General features: G+C 40.8%; 3 protein-coding genes across 4 annotated transcripts in view; 1 reads left to right on the top strand and 2 right to left on the bottom strand.

Annotated features, from left to right (window-relative positions):
- Positions 1-4,436, bottom strand: part of TP53BP2 (tumor protein p53 binding protein 2) — a 67,233-nt gene extending 62,797 nt beyond the window's left edge. The window contains exon 1 of the mRNA XM_046939575.1: positions 4,210-4,436. The gene's annotated coding sequence lies outside the window, so the exon portion shown is untranslated. The remainder of the gene's footprint in view (positions 1-4,209) is intronic.
- Positions 4,437-4,584: 148 nt separating this feature from the next.
- On the top strand, positions 4,585-9,603 carry DEGS1 (delta 4-desaturase, sphingolipid 1). Its single transcript, NM_001012565.2, has 3 exons — positions 4,585-4,709; positions 5,396-6,138; positions 7,788-9,603. The coding sequence occupies exons 1-3, from the start codon at positions 4,628-4,630 to the stop codon at positions 7,932-7,934; spliced, it is 972 nt and encodes a 323-aa protein (NP_001012583.1). The 5' UTR covers positions 4,585-4,627; the 3' UTR covers positions 7,935-9,603.
- Positions 9,604-14,063: 4,460 nt separating this feature from the next.
- NVL (nuclear VCP-like) overlaps positions 14,064-20,081 on the bottom strand; it is a 29,538-nt gene continuing 23,520 nt past the window's right edge. For both annotated transcript variants that reach the window (NM_001398028.1, NM_001079576.4), the window contains exons 21-23: positions 18,549-18,637; positions 15,682-15,752; positions 14,064-14,313 (exon numbers count right to left, since the gene is read on the bottom strand). In NM_001398028.1, coding sequence (NP_001384957.1) covers positions 14,269-14,313; positions 15,682-15,752; positions 18,549-18,637 — 205 coding nt within the window. In that variant the 3' untranslated portion in view covers positions 14,064-14,268. The remainder of the gene's footprint in view (positions 14,314-15,681; positions 15,753-18,548; positions 18,638-20,081) is intronic.

The raw sequence follows: 20,081 nt of genomic DNA, 5'->3' as shown, positions 1-20,081 counted from the left end.
CCTGTGCTTAAATGCTTCTGAACAATCATAAGCTTGTGAATTGCATTTATTGAAAAGGCTTGTTTGTACATCTCTTAATATCTTTCACTTTAGTTTCTTTGTTCGCTTCTACGAGATGCAAATGACACTCTTCACAACACACAAGGACATTGGAGTTAATCAGCAGTGCCATTTTTTAATATGCTGGTGAACCTGTGGCTATGTGTAAGCTGAGATTCAAAGAACAACAGTGTATTGTTACATGAAACATCCTCCGTGAGCGGTGCCAAAGTTGGAACCTTCAGCTCAAGGAAGTCTCACGTGCTGCAAGTCAGCAGGTGCATCCTGACCCTCGGCACGCCGCCAAGCACACTACAATTGAACCAAGCCCACTCAGCTGCATGGGTAGAGGGGAGCAGTACAAGCAAGCTCTGAGAAACGCCACCAAAGACACAAGAAAAGTGCACAGCCTGTTTTGTTTCCACTTCCTTGGGAGGGAGAGTTCAGTATTGGATGGTCCCAAAAGGACTGGAATACACATCAGTGGTACAGAATGTAGGAAACAGTGAATTAATAGCTTAGAGAAAATAGCTGGACATTAACTTCTGACTCTGTGTTGTCCCTCATTAAATAAAAAAGGATGCATTTTGCAATACATGAACAAGTTGATACCTAGGCTGAAGTAAAACTGAATTAATTTTGACTTTCTGTGCAAGTTTACAAGGCTTAGTGTGTCAACATGGTAAAGTACAGCGATCATTGCAGTCAGTGACCATATAATCTGTGCAAGGGAGAACCTCAAACCAGCCAGACTAAGGTGTAGTTTATGAAGTAACATGAAAAGCATTTTATTTGCAGCCAGCTATCAGACTGTAGCTTTATGACTTGTAGTAAGGGCTGGGACTGAGCAGCTCGGAGTGGAAGGAAAGCGATAGCACTGGCCTTCCATGGTTCATTTCTGAACATCACTTAACACCAAGGCTGGCTTTCCTCCTTCTTAAGCTTATTTTATAAAACCAGCAGCTTCCTTTTTGTTCCACAATTGTTCGGAGGGTTTTTTCTAAGTTTGTATATGTAATGGACACGGTGCGGATGGTCTCAAAAGACTCTGGAAGCTGTACAGTGATCGTTTCTGAGGAAAGGGCTGTTAGCAGTCGCATCCTGCTCCCCAAAGGGAACAACACGCCATTTTCCTATGAGCATCTTCTGAACAAGGCCTGATGAACGTAGCTGGTGAAAGCCCTGAAGGAAAGAAGACTGCCTGCTTAACAAAATCGATTACTCAGATTCAAGAACTAGTAAATTCTTAAATTCCTAATACCCATTTCATAATGCATTAATCACAGAAGTGACTGATGTTATGAGGATAGCTTACATAGTTTCTTCACATAAAAGTTAAGGCTGTTTTGAAACAGAAATCCAGTTGCTCTTGTTGAGATCTTCTAACAGTTAACTATGGGAAGTGCTAAGATTGCCCAGGGAATTTTCAGCATCAAGAGCCTCTTGTAAACAGGATGGCGTAGCAGTAGTTAAATCAGTTTTCAGATAGGACTACCCAATCTCTTGGTATTTCTCATGGTTTTAAGAATGTAACTGACAAATTGCAGTGTCAGACAGTTCTTATGTTAATCAGTAATTTCACTTTGGAGTATTTTATAGTAACACGTCTACTAGTTGTGAACTATTCTAAAGCAATCCAGTTCAATGCCTGTGGCACTTTGCACCGTATCTGCAGCAGCCCGCGTGTCCTCTGCTGCGGTGGAGTCGTGCTCACTGCATCACACCTTCCTGGTTGGGCAGGGATGTGCTGCCAGCTTTGGTTTATGTGTAACCAAACACTGCAGGATTTTTGTCCTACCCTTGTGCCATCTGATGACATGCTACGTGCCGTGTCTCTAAAGAGAAAATGTCAGGTAGGAAACTTGTTAGCCTGCTGAAAACCTAATAAATCTGGATCTGTTCTGTGGACTGCTTAAACCAGAGAGACTCAGTGATTAAACAGAAAAAATAATAATAATAACACTTTCCTATTTAATATCTTTCTCGGCTACTTAGCTTTGTTTGGCTGACATGGACTGTTTAGTTTATGAATCTTTATGGAATCCTGTATTAATTTTCCCACTGAAACTTGTGGCTTTACAAGCCTTCAGCGCAATAGCTCTGCCTCTGTGTGCTGAGCTCTAGTACTCCTTGAGTGCTCACAGCAACCAACAGAAACCCTTCTTATCAGCAGACCCATTCATTCTTTGGCAGGATCATTCCAACGGACCAGAAGGCCTTTAGTGCCATGATGGATAGCAGTGCTAATATTTGAACTGCAACCCCAAGGGGCAATTTTCAGAAACATTATGTACAGGGCTTAGAGTGCAGGTGAGCCGCACACTTGGCAACTCTGCAGCCTGCCTCAGCACTGGGAGCACAGAGCACTTCCTGGTTTACTGTTAAGCAGGCACTGAGCAAAGAATAAAACTGAACATCCCCTGCAAGGACAAAATGCCTCAGTGAAATTCAGACGTCTGTTTTACTAACCACGATTGCATGACCAAGCAGAGAAGCTGTGAATTCACTTTTTTGCCATCTCTGCTCCTTTTTTTTTTTCACTGCGCGTTTTAACAAAGAGATTAAAAATGCATGTAACCAAAGACATTTGCTGTTCTATTTTAACAGAGCTTGTGTTTTGTCCACTACTTTACAGTTTTCAAATGGAGTTTGTATTTCCCTTGTTTGGCACAGCTGCAGCTCAGACTTTTAGCAGCTCGTGTGCATTAACCTTGATTCATTATTATTAATACATTTTAAATGAGTCATTGTGAGCCCTGAGATATTCATGTGTCATTAATGGATAAGGTCTGGCTTTCTTTGTGATAATGTTTCCTGTTGTTTTTATAGCTGCTATGGATTTTGATTATTTTAATTTCAGTGGTTTTTGGTTTGTGGACAACAAAAATTCCAAGCAAACAGTTGTTTTGCTTAAAGTCATCCTGGTAAGCAAACCATTCACAGTATTGTATGAAACAGAGGTGCAGAAGCAGATGAAATTGAGTGTGGTTGTTAGAGAAGAGTTTGCCAAAATTCCTCCTAAAATAATAGAAAACATGAAGAAATCAGAGAGCCTGGTGCAGGCACTTTGAATTGCAGTTAGATATCCTTAGGCACCCTTAGAAACATGTATTTTGGCCAGACCATGGCAAGTTCTTAGAGCCACACAGTCCTTACCTTTGGAGCAGAACATGTTTTGTTTAAAGAACTGCTATACTTGCTTATTATTTATTCAATTCTCATTGTATTATTTTATCATCCTATTTACTTTAATGCTATTTTAATGATCTAAAAATATGTCACTGCTTTGTTTATATCCCAAGCACAGCAACCAACAGCTGCTGTAACACACTGTTATTTCCACTCTCACTGCCTAAGAAAATGAGTCACAGGGGAGTGCATTGTCTGCCCACGTACCTCTGACTGCTTTTGGACACGTCCAAACAGCCAAAAGGGGCACAGAATCACCCAGAATCACCAGTCACAGAATCGTGGGGGTTGGAACGGACCTCTGGAGATCATCACGTCCAACCCCCAGCTACAGCCACTCCCTGCAGCGTGGGAGGGAGTCATCCCATCATGAATTTCACCTTCAAGAAGGAGACTCCACAACCTCTCTGGGCAGCCTGTTCTAGTGCTCCATCACCCTCAAAGTAAAGAACTTTTTCCTTGTGTCTGTATGGAACCTCCTTCATTCCAGCTTGTACCCCCTGCCCTTTGTCCAACCTCGCCGTCTGAAGGACAGTGTCGCTGAAGGGAAGGGAAGGGAAGGGAAGGGAAGGGAAGGGAAGGGAAGGGAAGGGAAGGGAAGGGAAGGGAAGGGAAGGGAAGGGAAGGGAAGGGAAGGGCAGGCAGGACGAGACCCCAGCACGAGCGACGTCCCACAGAGCAGGGCGCACAGCTGTTAGCCCGGCCTGCGGCGCAGCCCGCCCCGTGCCCACAGGGGAGGTGGCTGTGGTGGCAGCCGGGCGCGCGGGCCGCGGCACACTCACTTCCCCACAGGACGGGTGGTGCCTTCTGCCATTTTGAATGTTGAGATGGGGTCAGAGGGACCTTTGGTTTCTGTGACGCTGCGGTGCCAGAGGGCTCTCAGAGGTAAAGCGAGAATTACAAGCCAAGGAGTGTCCTTAACTCCTAATTAATTATGCATACAGCATTATTATAAACTAATACTGCAGACAACACTATTACCAGTTCGAAACGCCAGCTCCTTCCCTGCGTCTTCTTCCATGCTCCGACCCCGTGGCATTATAGAGCCCTCCCGACAGCGGGGCTGAGCTCAGACGAGGCCCAGGGAGGGCTCCCGGACTCCCGCCCCGCCGAGTGGCGAAGGGGCGGCTCTCTCCTCACGGCTCGACCGCGACACCGCTACCCTGAGGGCAGCGGCGCGCCCCGCCCTGCGCGGCCGAGGCGCCGGCAGCCAGGCGGCCCCTGAGGGCAGAGCGAGGAGAGCAGGAGGCGGGGCCTGACAGCCTGACAGCTCAAGGTGCCCAATCAGAAGGGAGAACGATACTGGGGGGGCGGGGACTCCCTCAGCCTTATAAAATAGCCGTGCCGGTGGGCGCCGGCAGTCAGGCGGCTGAGGAGTGGGGGTAGTGGTGTGGTCATTATGGGTAACACTGTCGCCAGGGAGGATTTCGAGTGGGTGTACACGGACCAGCCTCACGCCGACCGCCGCAAGGAGATCCTGGGTGAGGAGAGGAGGCGGCGCGGCGGAGGCGCTCCTTGGCCCGGGCTGCGTGGCGAGGGGCTCCCCGCAAAATGGCTGCCGGCCTCGCCGTCAAGGAGCCTTGGAGGCGGCGGAGCGCCCGGGCCGAGCCGCTGGGGGTGGGGGGTGTGAGGGGTGGGCGCGGGGATGGGGCTTTGGGCCGGGCCTCAGGACGTGAGGGTGGCGGCCGCCGCCTCGAGCGGGGCGGGAGGGGGGGTGGGAAGGAGCGGGAAGGAAGGAAGAAGGGAGGGAGGAAGGGAGGGCAGACAGCGGCGGTGTCGGATAGTGTCCGGAAAGCTCATACGAGGGCTCGTGCGTTGTGTGTGGGTTGTCTGCTCCACGCCATTTCCTTCCCAGATAGGTTGAGGTGACATTAGCACTTGCCACGTTACTGGCAAGCTGCCGAGCAACGGAAAATGCAGAGATGGCCGAATTCTGGAAGACCTCTTATAGATATTATTAGTAGTGTGTTTTTGTTCCCTTGGTAGCTGAGTCCTAGCTGAGAGGAGGGAAGGGATGTCTGTATGTTTCTGTGGCTTTATTAGGCTAGATCTCAGTGAGGAGAGGTTCACGGTGGTCCCTGATGGCTGGACGTGATGATCTCGGAGGTCTTTTCTAACCTAAGCGGTTCTGTGATCTCTGTATTTTGTGTAACTCTCTCCCCTGTAGCCAAACACCCGGAGATCAAAGCGCTGATGAAGCCGGACTACAACCTGATCTGGGTGGTGATGCTGATGGTCGCGGCGCAGCTGACTGCCTTCTATCTGGTTAGAGACCTGGACTGGAAGTGGGTGGTCTTCTGGGCGTACGTGTTTGGGAGCTGCATCAGCCACTCCATGACTCTGGCCATTCACGAGATCTCTCACAACAGTGCCTTTGGCAATGGCAGGGCGATGTGGAATCGATGGTTTGGAATATTTGCCAACCTCCCCCTTGGTCTGCCCTATTCAATATCCTTCAAGAGATATCACATGGATCACCATCGATACCTGGGAGGCGATGGAATTGATGTGGATATTCCCACCAACTTTGAAGGCTGGTTTTTCTGCACTCGCTTTAGGAAGTTCATCTGGATTGTTCTTCAGCCATTTTTCTACGCCATTAGACCCCTCTGCATTAATCCCAAACCAATTACTCGACTTGAAATCATCAACTTGTTGGCTCAGCTTTTCTTCGATATTGTGATCTATTATCTGTGGGGAGCCAAATCCATTTTTTACATGCTTGCTGGCTCAGTACTTGGGCTTGGGTTGCACCCGATTTCAGGACACTTCATAGCTGAACATTACATGTTTTTAAAGGGGCACGAGACTTACTCCTATTATGGGCCACTTAATTTGCTCACTTTTAATGTTGGCTATCACAACGAGCACCATGACTTCCCCAATATTCCGGGCAAGAGCCTTCCACTGGTAAGCTTACTTCTGAGGTAGTTCTTTTTCTTAAACTGAGCCCTACTGTGATGTGGAAATTGGTCAGAACATAGGCTGTTAGAAGAATGGAAGCTAGAAAAACCCCAGCAGTTAAAAATAGAATATGGAGATCTATTAAGCTCAAGAGTTGAATGAGGGGAGAAATGCTGAACAGATTCTAAGGTGCTGTTCTAACATTCCTTAAAGGAGGGGAAAGGCCTGTCCTCATGCTGTCTTGGCTTTGTATTTTGCCTAACTCCTAGGTTTCTGTAATTACAGCAGGCTTCCGGTGTTCTTCTTCAGTTTGGAAGTATGCAGAAATCTAGTTACGAAGTTGGAGGCACCTCCAAAACTTTGTCAGCTCTGTTTCTGGTATCTTAAGTAAAATAATAATGTGTACTTATCCTTCAGTCTCCTTTACCAACAATATTCTCTGGTAAGGAAAAGATAAGGCTGGAGATACTGCTAATGTGTGTTGTAATTCTACAAGTGTTCAATAGCTTTCTGTTCTGGAGCAGTTTCAGTTTTGTCTAGTGAGAACCTTGAACCCCTTGATAAGTGTCAGCTGTTACACTGTTAGTTAAGGCTTCAAAGCTAAGACTTAGACCTGTGGCATTTGCATAAGTGGCAGATGGGCACTTTCTGATTGGTTCCCTCCCTCTTCTGGTTCAAGATGCTGGGACTCGCTGACTTGCTGTTCAGACCTAAGTTTGTGCCGGTGAACCAGATTTCACTTAATGCACAGATATTTAAGTTCTGAATAGGGAATTAGTTTTTGCTGCTACAGAATTGGTTCTCTATGGCTTTAATAAGAAAATGAAGGTTGTTCTTAAGAGAAGTGTAGTTAATTTTGTTGGACTGGAGCCTGCTATTTGGTGAGCTGAAGATGGCTGAAGTAACAGGGTACTGCTGAGCAGCTCCTGCTTAGGTGACCTATTTCATAGGTGTGGTGATAAATCAGAAGTATCCTCAGCTCTGAAGCTAGCACGTGAATAACTTGGTTCTGTTTGTTGCTTATAGAGATTAACAATAATCTTTTTCCTCTAAAGTCTGTGGAATTCAGCGAAAGCCTAGTTTTGTTTTGTTCAGGCGTCTAAGGCTTCAGATGGTTAACTAGAAGTAAATGTTATGGATATCTAACTGAAACTCCAGCCCTTCTAGACTTCTAGCTTAGAAAAGCAGCCAGGTCAGCCTCTACATCTAAGAGTAAAATCTTCAGAAGCTGCTTCTATTCATTCTTAGAAACGAGATGTTCTTCAGAAATAGTGTTCAGAGTGAGGTTTGAAACTCCTTATTAAAAATGGCTGTTAACTCTTTCAATTTTGCAATTTTTTTTTTTTAGTGAGACTTGTATATACATGAGCCAGCTCTGAACTGAGTCATTTCAGCCAGCAAGCCAACAGCTTTTGTGCTTTCTCAGGGTTGGTGAGCTGCATGGTTCTGTAGGCAGCACAGCAAACAGACCTCAGGGGTAGGCTCAGCTTCTTCTGGCTCTCCTCTCCAGTGCACAAACTTCTTGAAACAACTCAGTAGTTAGAGAAATTGCCACATTGTGACACTAATAGCTGTTCTTCTAGAGTCTAACCTATAAACCGGTGTTAGTGGAAATAGTAATGTCAATAGTAAATGAACCTTGTATCTCTCCTTAGGTGAAGAAAATAGCGGCTGAATACTATGACAACCTGCCACAGTATAACTCTTGGATAAAAGTGCTTTATGACTTCGTGATGGATGATACAATCAGCCCTTACTCCCGCATGAAAAGGCAATTAAAGGGTGAAGTGAAGCAAGATTAAACTTCTGGCAACCAAAAAAACTTTGTCTGCTTGCTTTAAAGTGACTGGTACAAAGTCTCTTGCTAAAGATGTTAACTAGTGTCTTGAGTTAATATCTACAGCAACACAGCAATGCATTCTTAAGGTTATTTTATAAGAAGCTACTACCAGCTATAACATTCCTAGCAGTACCCAGATTCAATGGTTAAATGTGTTTGTTTGCCTAAGGATCAGTGTTATACGCATAATGCTAAATCACTTTGTTATAGGATTTACTTTGGCAGGTGTCAAATCTATATGAAACATGTTTGGCTCTCATATTTTAAAAGTTCTCAATGTAGTACACTGCCCCTACCATGCAGTTTAATGATGGTAGTATTAAGATTCTGTACTTATCTGTTAATTCTAAACTAACATATTTGGTCAACTTAAATCTTCTGTTGAACTTATTTCCTGATTCATGGGTGGAAGAACTAAATATCTGCTCTTGTTGAAGTAGGTAGTGTTATTTGAAGAATTACTCAAAAGTAAGCTACCTGCTACTCAGAAAGTACTCTAAAGGAGCAATCTGTCTCTTAGAATGAAATAGCCATGTTCTAAATGGCTTATGCAGTGGCCTTGTTAAGAGATGGGGAATTTGATGGTGTCGCTGTTCTTGAGTGTCCTCACCTACTCCTTACATGACTCGTGCTAGTCCATAGCTTGAGCAGCCAGTGCCTGAAGTTGTACATGCTGTGAGGGAACTTAGCATTATTGAGGTTTCTCATACTGCGAAAATCTTGCTATGGTTTGGAATTCCTCTCATCTGCAAAGGAAAATGAGAAGATAGAACCTGATTGGTTCTGCTGTTACCATGGATTTAAATGCTGGCTCCAATATTTACACTTGCTTGGAAATTTGGCTGGTATGGACAAGCAAATCAGTTGAACCAGATACCGTTCTGGCAAACAATGCTAGCTACAGCAACTGGCAACTTGACCTTTTCAGTGTATTAGTCCTTCATGTGTGCAGAAAGCTGTTGCTAAATCTTCTTCCTATTTTTTTTTTAAACCTACCCTACATAAACACTGGTCTTACTTACATAATAAAATGTGGTGAGAGCACAGGTGATGCTATTCAATTACTTGAAGCATTTAAAGTGGGAACAAAGAATGGATTTACTGAGCACTGAAGAACCTTTATATACCTCAACACAGTATATTTCTTTTGTATCATTTAATGTGTTGGTGATGGTCATAAGCTGTGAAAGATGGATACAAATTGCTCCCAAATATCAAATGGTGATCCTATGACGTATTCTTATGTAAAAGATGGAATCTAGTAAAGGTAGAAGGCTCAGGCTGCTGTCCATGCTGGTCTGCTATAATTTCATTTTTAGATGCCTTTTATGCCTGCTTTTTTTTTTTAGATGGAGTACCTGAGAAGCATACATCCTTACATCTTAACCCTCACTTGATTGTAGTTGTGTTTCTAATATATCTTTGCTTTTTTTTATAGAAGCTGGGCCCTTATCTGTGATTAAGTAATAGAAGTGGTATGTAGGTGTGCCAACCAACCATTTACAACATGACTTCATTGTGATGCCAATGATGTAATAGCTAGCCAGCATATTGCTCAGGGTACAGTGTAATGTCCAAGTATACCTTATTCAGTATTTTTACATGTAATTAAAAAGCAAAGATTAAAGTAATATTGGGTGAGTTTTTAACTGGTCCCCTAACACTGAAGTTCTAGATCAAACTAGTATTCACATGGTTGCTGCAAGAAGAGCTGTCCTACTGAGTGGTGTTGTGGAATGAACTGTAAGGAATTGCTGCCTTTTCTTTCTACTCTGGAGAAAATCTAGTTTGGAAGATTTGAATAGAGTTAAATTGTAAAACAGTTTATTTTTAAGCCCCTTTCATATGCTTGCTCAAGTGAGGAATTGAATGGTATGAAGTATCTTCAGTGTTGATGGCTCACCATAGCAAAATGAAGGATGGGAAGTCTACCCTCTATAAGGTTTTATAGCTAAAAGACTGGGTAAATTGACTATCTTGGGTTTTTATCTAGGAAAACTGAGATCAGAGGTGAACTTCTATTGTTAGGCTTAGTACCCTACTTTGAACTCTAATTATAATCACTTCAAGTGCAGGATAGTGGGGAGTTCTGAGGAAGTTATCTATGCTTGCCATAATCTTTCTCAAACATCTAGCTATGATGTGAGGAACACTTGTACTAGACTAATCTGAGCCAGTAAGACTAAATGTTTGGATCTGAACTCATTAGATTTTTGCCAGCATGGGTAACTAACCTTCTAAGGTGTCTAACCTCTGCATTGCATAAGAGTTATCTGCACCTAACTTCATTAGCAGGTGTTGTGCTGGAAGCAGATCATGTCAGAGCTGGCCTATATTGCAGCATTGCTCCATTCCTAAAAGAAAGTTAGGAACCCTTCTGAACCACTGTGAGAAGGTATTAAGGTCATTTGAGAGTACTGCATTTGTATTGGATATATTCTTAATACTACTATATTTTTTCAGTCCAAAGGTGCAACACAAGTAAGAAACATTAACAAACTTCTTATTCATATGGACAGTGTAGTCCTTGTTTAAGGAATTAAGTAGTCTTCATTAATGCATTAAGATACATCTGGCAGAAACAGTTTGGTATCCTTCTTAAAAGATGTGACCTGAAAGTTGGAGGCAGCATCAATAGCCAGTGAAGATGAAACTCAACCTAAAGAGCACTAAGGACCTTGACAGTCATTTTTAATTCTATTCAGATGGAATTAATGAACTGTTTGAGTTTATTCTGTCCTGTGTAACTAAAGCAGCCTTACTGGGTTGTCACTTAAACTTTTCCTTTATGCAAAATCAGCCTGGAGTTTAACTGTCAAAACAGAGCTGACTGAGGGTCAGCTGTTAAATGTCATCCAAGTATTGTAGCTGCAGTTAAATAGTGCAGAGCTCTCAATGCCCTTTGGGGCTTTCTAAGCAACTTGCAGTTCTCAGAGTAAATTGCCTTTCATGGTTCTCCACACTTCCTTCCCCTGCCCCCAATTATTTGTTGAAGTTGCTTAAGTGGAGTAAGTAATGCATCCCGGAGTCTGATCTAAGGCAGTTTTCCCACAGGATAGGCGTGGATATTCCTCTTTCAAAATGCCTTTTGCCTTTGGTATTCTAGTTTTGCTGCGGAACCTGTCTGTTCCAGGACAGTAGCCAAATTATCCCACGTTAAATGGCTGCACCCTTCTGTCTGCATGACTCCATACTTCCAGATCCAAGCAAGACTTTTTACTTAAAGCCATATGTCAGTCAAAAAGTGGTTATGGTTTCTGTATCTGTATTAAAACTTTTCTGTTAAAGCTTTGAATGTAGCTTGTAAGTACATAACACGTGCTTGAAATTATTATCTATAAATACTGAGAAGTGATCTCTTCTAGGCTAACAGGCACTGTTACATAATGAGCTCAGCAGTGTCTCCACCCCCTTGTCCTTTGTTCTCACACCAGATGAAGTGCAGTGCTGCAGCAGAACTTTAATCTGTTTTCCAATATATAACCAAGTTCCACAACCAGTAAGGTGGCCTTATGCTAGTTACTTGTTTGGTCACAGGCTCTTCTCCTTTGCTTAAAGTGCCAGTACCATGGATCAATTTGCAGGCTGCCATACCCATTCTGGTGGATGAAGAGTAGGAAAGTTGGTTTCAGATAGTGTCATTGTCTGCTATGTGTTGTTCAAGATGCAGCTTTAGAACAGTGTGCACTCTTTTGTAACTCGAGTTTCAAGACTTAGGGCAAAACAAATTCTATTGTACTTTGCACAAAGCAAGGTATTCCTACCATGTAGATATGCCTTTAGTACAGCAGTCTGCAGCTGTACCTGTGTGATTCTGTTGAATCCTGGATTTCAATCAAGCCTGCAGTGATAGACAAGACTTTAAGGACAAAAATGTTCAAAATTTTCCAACTGATCCTACACCAGCAAATTTTGTATTGAGACTTCTCTGAACCATCTCTGCTCCCTATGCATGCTTAAGCTACCACCTAATATGCGCTGGTAGAGAATCATTGTGATTTAGATATGTGGCTAGCCTCAGGAAAAGGGAGGGAAGGATGGCATGATAAACTTTTTCTTGATCTTGTCCTAACAGAAATAAGATGACTAGAGGGAAAACTTACCCTAGGTACATCTGCTATTAAGCAAGCAGCTGCATATGCAGAACAAAGTAGTGGTGTCTGTACTGTAAGAACGGGCTTGTTCTTGAAGTGATGCCTATTTCTTATGTATGGGCACAAGTGATATTGCATTTTCTCTTATCAGCAGTTTTTCAGTGATAAATGCTGTACCCTAAGCAGAATTTCTCCCAAGAAGCAGCAGTGTGGGTATACTACTTTCTCATGTGGGCAGTCAAATAGAGTACAGCTGAATGCTTTCCTGTTCCTTGACAAACAGGTAGCCTGGACATGGTAAGCAACTTCAAGTTTTTGGTAACTTCAAATCTTCCTGCACTGAGTTTACTTTCTGAATGTCACACTTTAAGAAGAATGATCATCAGACACCTTGAACATTACACATACTTCAGCAAGACAAGTTATTACTACTACTTACGTAGTATTTCTCCCTTCACCTTGTTTCTATCCTGCTTTCTTGTTCCATGTATATACATAGGAATAATATCATGGTTAGAGAAAAGGAGAGAATTCTTACTGTGTATGCCGGGACTTGAGGATTTGTAAGCTTGTTAACTATAGCTATACTTAAGTCTGATAGCAGGGTTTTCTTTTATGGATATTGGAGGAAAACATCCACGTGGTTATTTTCAGTTGTGAAAGAGTGTCTTGCTTGCCAAGCCTTTTGCCAAGAAAGGGTGCCAGCTATTTCTGAATTGTATCACTGAAGTTGCATCACAGACTTTTCTTCCAAATTTTATATGTAGTTTCTTTCTCATTTGAAATTGATGCATATTATCAGGAAGTTAAAAAAAAATAACGATGGCTAGAATTATCATTCCTCAAAGCGGAACTGCTTGCAGTTTCAGAATTGCTGTTTGGTTCAGCACATGCTCTTTAAACAAAGACTTCATTGTAAGCTTTCTGTGAAGTCTGCTAGTAGAAACATTTTCTGATGCTTGACTGATAGTTGGACTGCTTTTTAGGAAGAGTAAGACTGATTATAGGTAACTACTGAGGTTAATGTTCCTTTTGTTACCTCCTTAAGGAACTTTGTAGAATGATGACAGCAGTGAAAATCTGAAGGCCTGTAGGTTTCAGAAGTCGGTTGCCTCATCAGTAACTTCAGTGTTCTAACTTGGGTACTTCCCAGCTCGCTGATACTGAAAGTTACAGCCATCTTTCCAAGATGAAATTTTGTTACAAAAGATATAACTTTGTATTAAGACCCTGCTGTGAGAACAAATGGAAGAATCTGATCAAGAACACACTGAAATATGTCATCAAGCTGCATTTCCAGCAGCATTTTTAAAGGTAGCTGGAATAATGAAACCGATGAGCAAAATGAGTCTCTTTTACATTGTGTTAAAGAATGAGATCTTTCAAGTGTGTTTCTGCTGACTAAGGCCGTTTCTCAGTTGTGAATTATTAATCACTTAAAGTAAAAAGTGTAGTTTGAGGCTCTTCCTTGGCCTGTTTCTTACAACAGTAATATCTTCTAAAGGATATCAGAATGCTGAATTAAGAAATTCAAATCGGTAAGAATTCTCACAGTTTTAAGTAAGCTTGTTAACACTTAATTTGAAGTACTTCTTAAGTAGCTTTTTAATCATAACACCACAGCATTTCATGGATAACTTTTAAGCTATCTCTGGGTAGCTCATTTTCATAAGGTGAAAAAAAGGTGTGAGAAGCTCTGAGTGCCTGTGTTGGCACAATCAGTGTGTCACTATTTCCAAACAGCATGAGTAATAGTGTTACATACTGCACTATTCCCAGTCTCCTCTCACAACTCTTCTCCATGTAATTCTTCCAGAATCCTTGTTCTTAAAAACATAGGTGTTTTCATTAATATTTGAAGACACCTCTTTGAGCAGTAGGAACTTGGAAGAGTTAGCCTGTCTGCTTCTGGGGGATTTCTGATTAAGGGCACCAAACATTAATGCAGAATGGCCTCAGATCTTTAGTACTAAAAGCATTCACATTTAAACCGTAAATGGGATGAGTAGAAAATATATATTGCATCTTCTATTCTAGAAATGGTTTAAGGATTGTTTACAACAGTAGATTACAATGACCTTTTTTTCAGGTGCACAATAAGTTGAGGGAGTTTGGGTACAGCTTCTTTCCAACCTGTATCTTGAAATCTGGCACAGGTGTTAAAGTTCTCTGCAGAGTAAGTCTCTTCTAGGAGATAATGTATCACCTGCACAGTGACTGACGCAGTTCTTCATACATTATTTGATCCTGGAAGTGCAAAGATGAGAAGAAAAATGACTTCAGACAATGGTACAAACATATGCAGCACTTAAGAGTTAGTCTTCTATCTTTAAAAAAAGAAAAAAAATAACATGAGACTAGCTCTATTTTTAAAATATTCATCAAAAAGAAAGCTAACTAAGGGCAAATAAGATCCTACTGCTGTTGTAAATGTGGCTTTCACATACCAGTTAGTGGTATGTAGTTAACAGGAGGCTTTGGCAGAGTTCATCTAATTCCCATTGCTGTGCTAGTCTCAGAACATCACAAGAACACTAGTGCTCTTTTTGCCAGGGGAGCTCCCAGATTGTCACTCTCATCCACTTGTGCCAAAAATAAGCAGACAAGACCATCTTTTGCTGGTCTTGGTTAACAGTAACTGTTCCTTTACCTTTCCACTGGTCACTCAAAATGATAGTTTTGAGGAAGTGAATACTTAAAAATGTTAACTTTTAGTAAAGTTAACTGCATTCGGTAGATATATGGCTTCAAAAATAACTTATGGTTAGCCTCAGGTCAATCAATTACACAGTAAGTCAACTGTATGTAGTGGGGAAAAGACTCAGAAATAAATCAGTGAGATTCAGCTGTTTCCCAGTATTGACAAGAGTATATAGAGATTTACTTGATTCAATTTACCTAATGGGTAAGAAATAGCACCTGGAAATGGGAGATGAGTATTTTGTACCTTAAAAGATGGTTCAAAATATTTTTGATAAACAGTCTTGGTTGAACAGGGAGGGCTTTTAACAAGCAATTTCTGTATTATCTTAATTATAGTTATTAAGATAATAGAGCAACTTTCATTTCAAAATAACTAGTCATAAGATAACCTTTAAAATGGACTTCCGTGACAAATGCAAATCTTTAAAAGACTGATTAAAAACAAAGATGATAGGACATAAAGAAAACCTTATCTCAAAATGATGTATTTTGCACCTTAGCAGAGATGGCTGAGCACCTTTAAGAGCATATCCATTTGGGGGAAAATAGCGGGGGCAAAGTGTAATGCCTTGGCTTTTATGCCTGTGGAATACTCAATTAAGAGGTGAGGGTCAGGTGAATAACTAGTCTAGAAACTTCAATTTAAAGTTCAAGGTACTGCACTAATTGCTAACCTTGGCAATGTGGTAATCCATTTACCACAAAGCATCATCTATCTGCAGATGAAGAGGGAGTCTTTCATTTCTGAACTTCTGAAAAACATCTTATTTAACGCAGAAACAGGTAGTGGCAGTAGTTAGTGAAACGTATGCAAGTATTTTGCAACCTTAAGTACTCCTACCAGTCTCTAGCAAATAGAGAGAATCCTTTTCAGAGAGGCAGTCAGTCTCGCACACCCGAAGCTGTTCTTACCTTTTTTGATACTGAAGATTTCACTTTTCTAAAAGCTTCTTCAAAGTGTTTACGGGAAATCTTGATTTCTCCTTTTTATTAAAAAAAAACAAGTGAATATTATACAAGGAAACCACAGGTAAGTGACAATCAAGTGATTATTTTTTTTGCATGTACTGTAATGCAATGTCCATTGAACCTAATTCCATGTGCTAATCCTGCTGCTTTTACTTCTGTGCTTTACTATCTAGACATGTTCCACATCAAGCTTCCCCTATGGAATGCTACTTAACACCTAGAAATTTATATAAATACACAGATTAATATTTAATATGTTTATTTAAATACCTAGATTGTTATCCAGATTCTACTACAAAATGCTCAATTCCTAAGTAATTCACTTCATATCATTGTCTTGTTTGACCTCAACCAGAACTGAAAGCTGTCTTTACTTCTTCAGTTGCTGTTTTATGTGTATATAAACCCCTTTCTGACCCTAAAGCAGCTGCCTGGAGTAATTTTTCCTAACCATACTTCTGGAACAGGTTTGTGGTTTGGTTTTTTTGGTCTGCTACAAGGTAAGCATAACTCAAATAAATCATGGTTTCCTCTGTTCTCAGAAAGCAACCCTTCTTTAGTCTAGATGCCACTACCACAGGTTCAGTACAATGCTAACATGCATAGGTATCAAAGGCAGAGGTAAACAAAAGTATGCTTAATTTGGTGCATTTTTCATGCATTTCATTAAGAAACCTTTTGCTTCCAGGGATAAGTACTGCCACTGCCTTTGCAGACTTCTTTGTCATGTGAATAGGATGTGCAGATGTGACAAAACTTTAAACTTTTCACTATATTTGATGTGAATTCAAAGAAAATGTTCTGCTGCAGAGCAGGTGGAGATGCCTAAATATGAGAACTTGCTCAAGATGCAGATAAAGTTCAGCAAACTAAACATACAACTTTACTGCTTCTCATTCAAGATTTCCACTACCGTATGAAGTTTACACCTTTGTTTTTACCAGTATAACATCTGAATGTAAGCATCTTATTTCCTGAAGACAACACCCACTGTTAGTGAGAAAAAGCTCAACTTCACAGAAGCCACATGGCTTTAATAGCAAGTCATTAAAACTCCATTAAATATAAAATAACAGCAATGAGAGTTGTTTGCTTTCACTTCTCTCTTTAAGTCTCTTTAATTGAATTATCAAACAAAATATAGTCTCAGCTAAAGGGAGAATAAAAAGAAAACGGTATTAGTCAATTAGGAAGGCAATAAGGACATTACTATCAGAAAAAGTTACGGTGAAATGGTTTGTGATACAAATCTAAGTGTACAAACATCTAAGGTACAAACATACTCTTATCTACTGTTACGTAAAAGCTGACCTCTCAGCAAGAGTAGGTTAGGTGGCTTTGCATTTCTTGTGGGGTAAGAGCAGGCACAATGCTTGCTAATGTCAAGTTAGTGTCAGTAACCTATACCTTTGCTATTTGCATTCACTTAGCTTGCTTTGCTATTTTTTGACTGCAAAACCATTTAGTCTGAGTAGCAAAGTATGTGTGGTTACATGTCTTCTAACAATTTCTTTTTTTCAATGTTGTATTCACATCACAAATATATTATTTCTTAAGCATTATATTAGAAACTTGAGTTACATACTCTTAAACAAACAAGATTTTTCCCATTTATGTATATGAGTAAAGGATAACTGCTTCCTCTAATACTTTTAATTCAAAAATATCAAGCAAGGACCAGCTCTGCTTCTCAGATTCAACAGCAGAAATGCAAAACTTTATCTCAGTTACTAAATCATACTTGCTTTTAACTGCTAAAACAAGAATCCTCCTACACTCTTTGCTTAACAAGATCAGCTTTATGGATGATTCCAAGCCTATTGTGTGTCCTGTAGTAAGACTGAAGAAAGAAACTTCCAGACTATGTATGCACGCTGCCCTTATGAAGATGCAAATGAACAAGGCTTCAACTCAAAGTCTACCTTACCCCCTTTCCATACTGACAGGCTGACATCCTGGAAATCCAAAAACAGTGACATCCCAAACAAACAGCTGCTATAAATGTAGATCAATCTGTGCCCATGTGATGGACTTCCTGGCAGCCACCAATTAATACAATCAGTGATCAGGCTACAACCTCAGGCTTAAAGACTGGACTGAAGTGAATAACATCTTTGAATCAAAATGTGCTCCATTTGGAAGTTATAAAACCAAACTGGATAATAAGGTCACAAGTTTCCATCTAAGAATCAAGAACAAGCAAATGAGTGATCCCTTCATACAACGAACAATGTGAGTTTTTATAGTTTTTCTCCCTCTAGATTTATGCCTTTTCCATATCCCTCTGTACAAATAGTACATGAAACAATTCTAACTCCCTGTTAAAGTCCTGGCAAGAACCAAGGATAAGCTCAACACTTAAAAGCTCAAAAACACCACTCAGCTTTTCCTAGCAATATTACTACTGAATGCTTGTACTTAATTACAAAATACTGTGTGCCAAAGGTAGGCTTGGAATTCCTGCTGCACTCAAATCAGCAAATAGATCAGTATAATTAGTATGATAATTATGTGAAAATTGGACAAAGATGTATTCAGTCAGGCACATAATCACCTGCTTATACTACCATTTAACACTGACTTTTGATTAAGTTCAGAAGAATGAGTAAGCTCCAGGATAAGTGTTTGTTTTTCCCCCCTGTTCCTCTCCACTATAACTACCACTACAGTTTCAGAAAACAAATCTGATTTGATTTTTGTTTGGATCAGTAGTTAACCACTTATGAAAGCAAATGCATATCTGTGCTTGTATTAAACACATTCCGTTTACCTTCTCAGTGTTCAGTTAAAGCTTTGGAAAGCTTTCTTACCTTTCTTGCTTTTAGTGGTTGGCAGGGCCATTTCCTGTCTCAGTGCACAAATTGAAGCCTCACGCACTAAAGCAGAAAGGTCTGCACCTCTATGTACAAAACCAGAAGAAGTTACTTTAGAATGAGTTTATCAAATCTATAGATACAAAAGACACTACAGATATTTAGGAGATTAGCAAAAGGCAACAGAATTTGCAAAAGCTTTTTAAATTCCTACCATATAAGTTATTACGTTAAAAAATGGAAAATTAAATACTCACTGTAGTTTCACTTTAAAACCTAGAACACCTTAGAAATTGAAAGTCATTTAGTTGCAGAGCTAAACACATCAACATTTAGAATGCTGTCAGTGGGCTACATTCCCCTTTTCTGTCTTGTACACGGTTGCATTCTTCCCTCTACCCAACAGAAAGAGTACAGAAAATCTATGGGGTACCTTCAGAAGGAGGAAAGCAAAATATGACAGAGAAGGGTCATTGTACAAACACTGAGAAGAGGTTTAAGGACTATCCAGTGCTGCAAGCATTACTGTGGAATGAAATCCTCCGGATTTCAGCCTCAGATGTAGATCAAGACAATGAGAATCAAGGGAAGAAGCAAAATCCACCCAGCATCATCAAAAATATCCAGGAATTGTTTAATGTTGTGCACTGAGTAGGAACGTGATACTTTTTCTTTTTTTTTTCAATTGGTCTTATGAAAGAGTCAAATGAAATCAGCCATTATTACAACACAGAGTGGATTGCCAAAGCTGGATCTCCAGATAAATTAGCATGCTCTTAAAATAACATCATCCACAAAATGTGGTCAGAACAGTCTTTTGAAATATTTGTTCCCAGTTTCCAGCTGTTAAACTTATCACAAGCCTTCAGACTAGTGCAAGCTGCTGAACTAAATAAAATGCTCACAATTAACGTCCCATGCTTCCTTTGGTGATGACAGGAATCCTGTATTTAAACACTCCCTGCCCCTCTGCCCGAGGATGGGGAGAGAACACAAGCTCCTCTTTCCTAGATCTAAAGCACAGACAAACTAAAAATGATTACTGGTGATAGCCTCCACTTCTAGACTCAAAAGCGATATTGTGACGCGGTATGTCATTCGCTTTTGTGAACTCCAGAAAATCATCAACTATTAACACAAATATTAAAACACCTTACAGATTAAAACTTTCTGGAGCTCAGTAAAACACTGACTTTGCAAATTACTCTGACAGAGATGGCTATCAAGATTTCCTAAAAAACATACGTCAGTATTCACAAAGCCCAGGTTGAAATAGGCACTTGCTATTACTGTGTCAAACACGTTGCTTTCAGCTGTGTGAGAGAACAAGTTAGTTCTGGTTGTTTAACCTATTTGCTTTCATCATCACTGTACATGGATCAACAACTTCAACAGACCTCTTTTATCCTCAGATGATGCAAGAAATATAAGGCCAAGCAATGCTAAAATGAAGAAGTAGTCTCCCCTGATCTGTACTTACAAGACGAAGAAGGCTATTTTAGCATCCATAGACTCCCACCCAGTCCTTGG

The sequence above is a fragment of the Gallus gallus genome, chromosome 3 (assembly GCF_016699485.2).
Source record: "Gallus gallus isolate bGalGal1 chromosome 3, bGalGal1.mat.broiler.GRCg7b, whole genome shotgun sequence".
Lineage (NCBI taxonomy): Eukaryota > Metazoa > Chordata > Aves > Galliformes > Phasianidae > Gallus > Gallus gallus.
The sequence above is the reverse complement of the archived record's forward strand: the minus strand, read 5'-3'. Positions and strand labels throughout refer to the sequence as shown.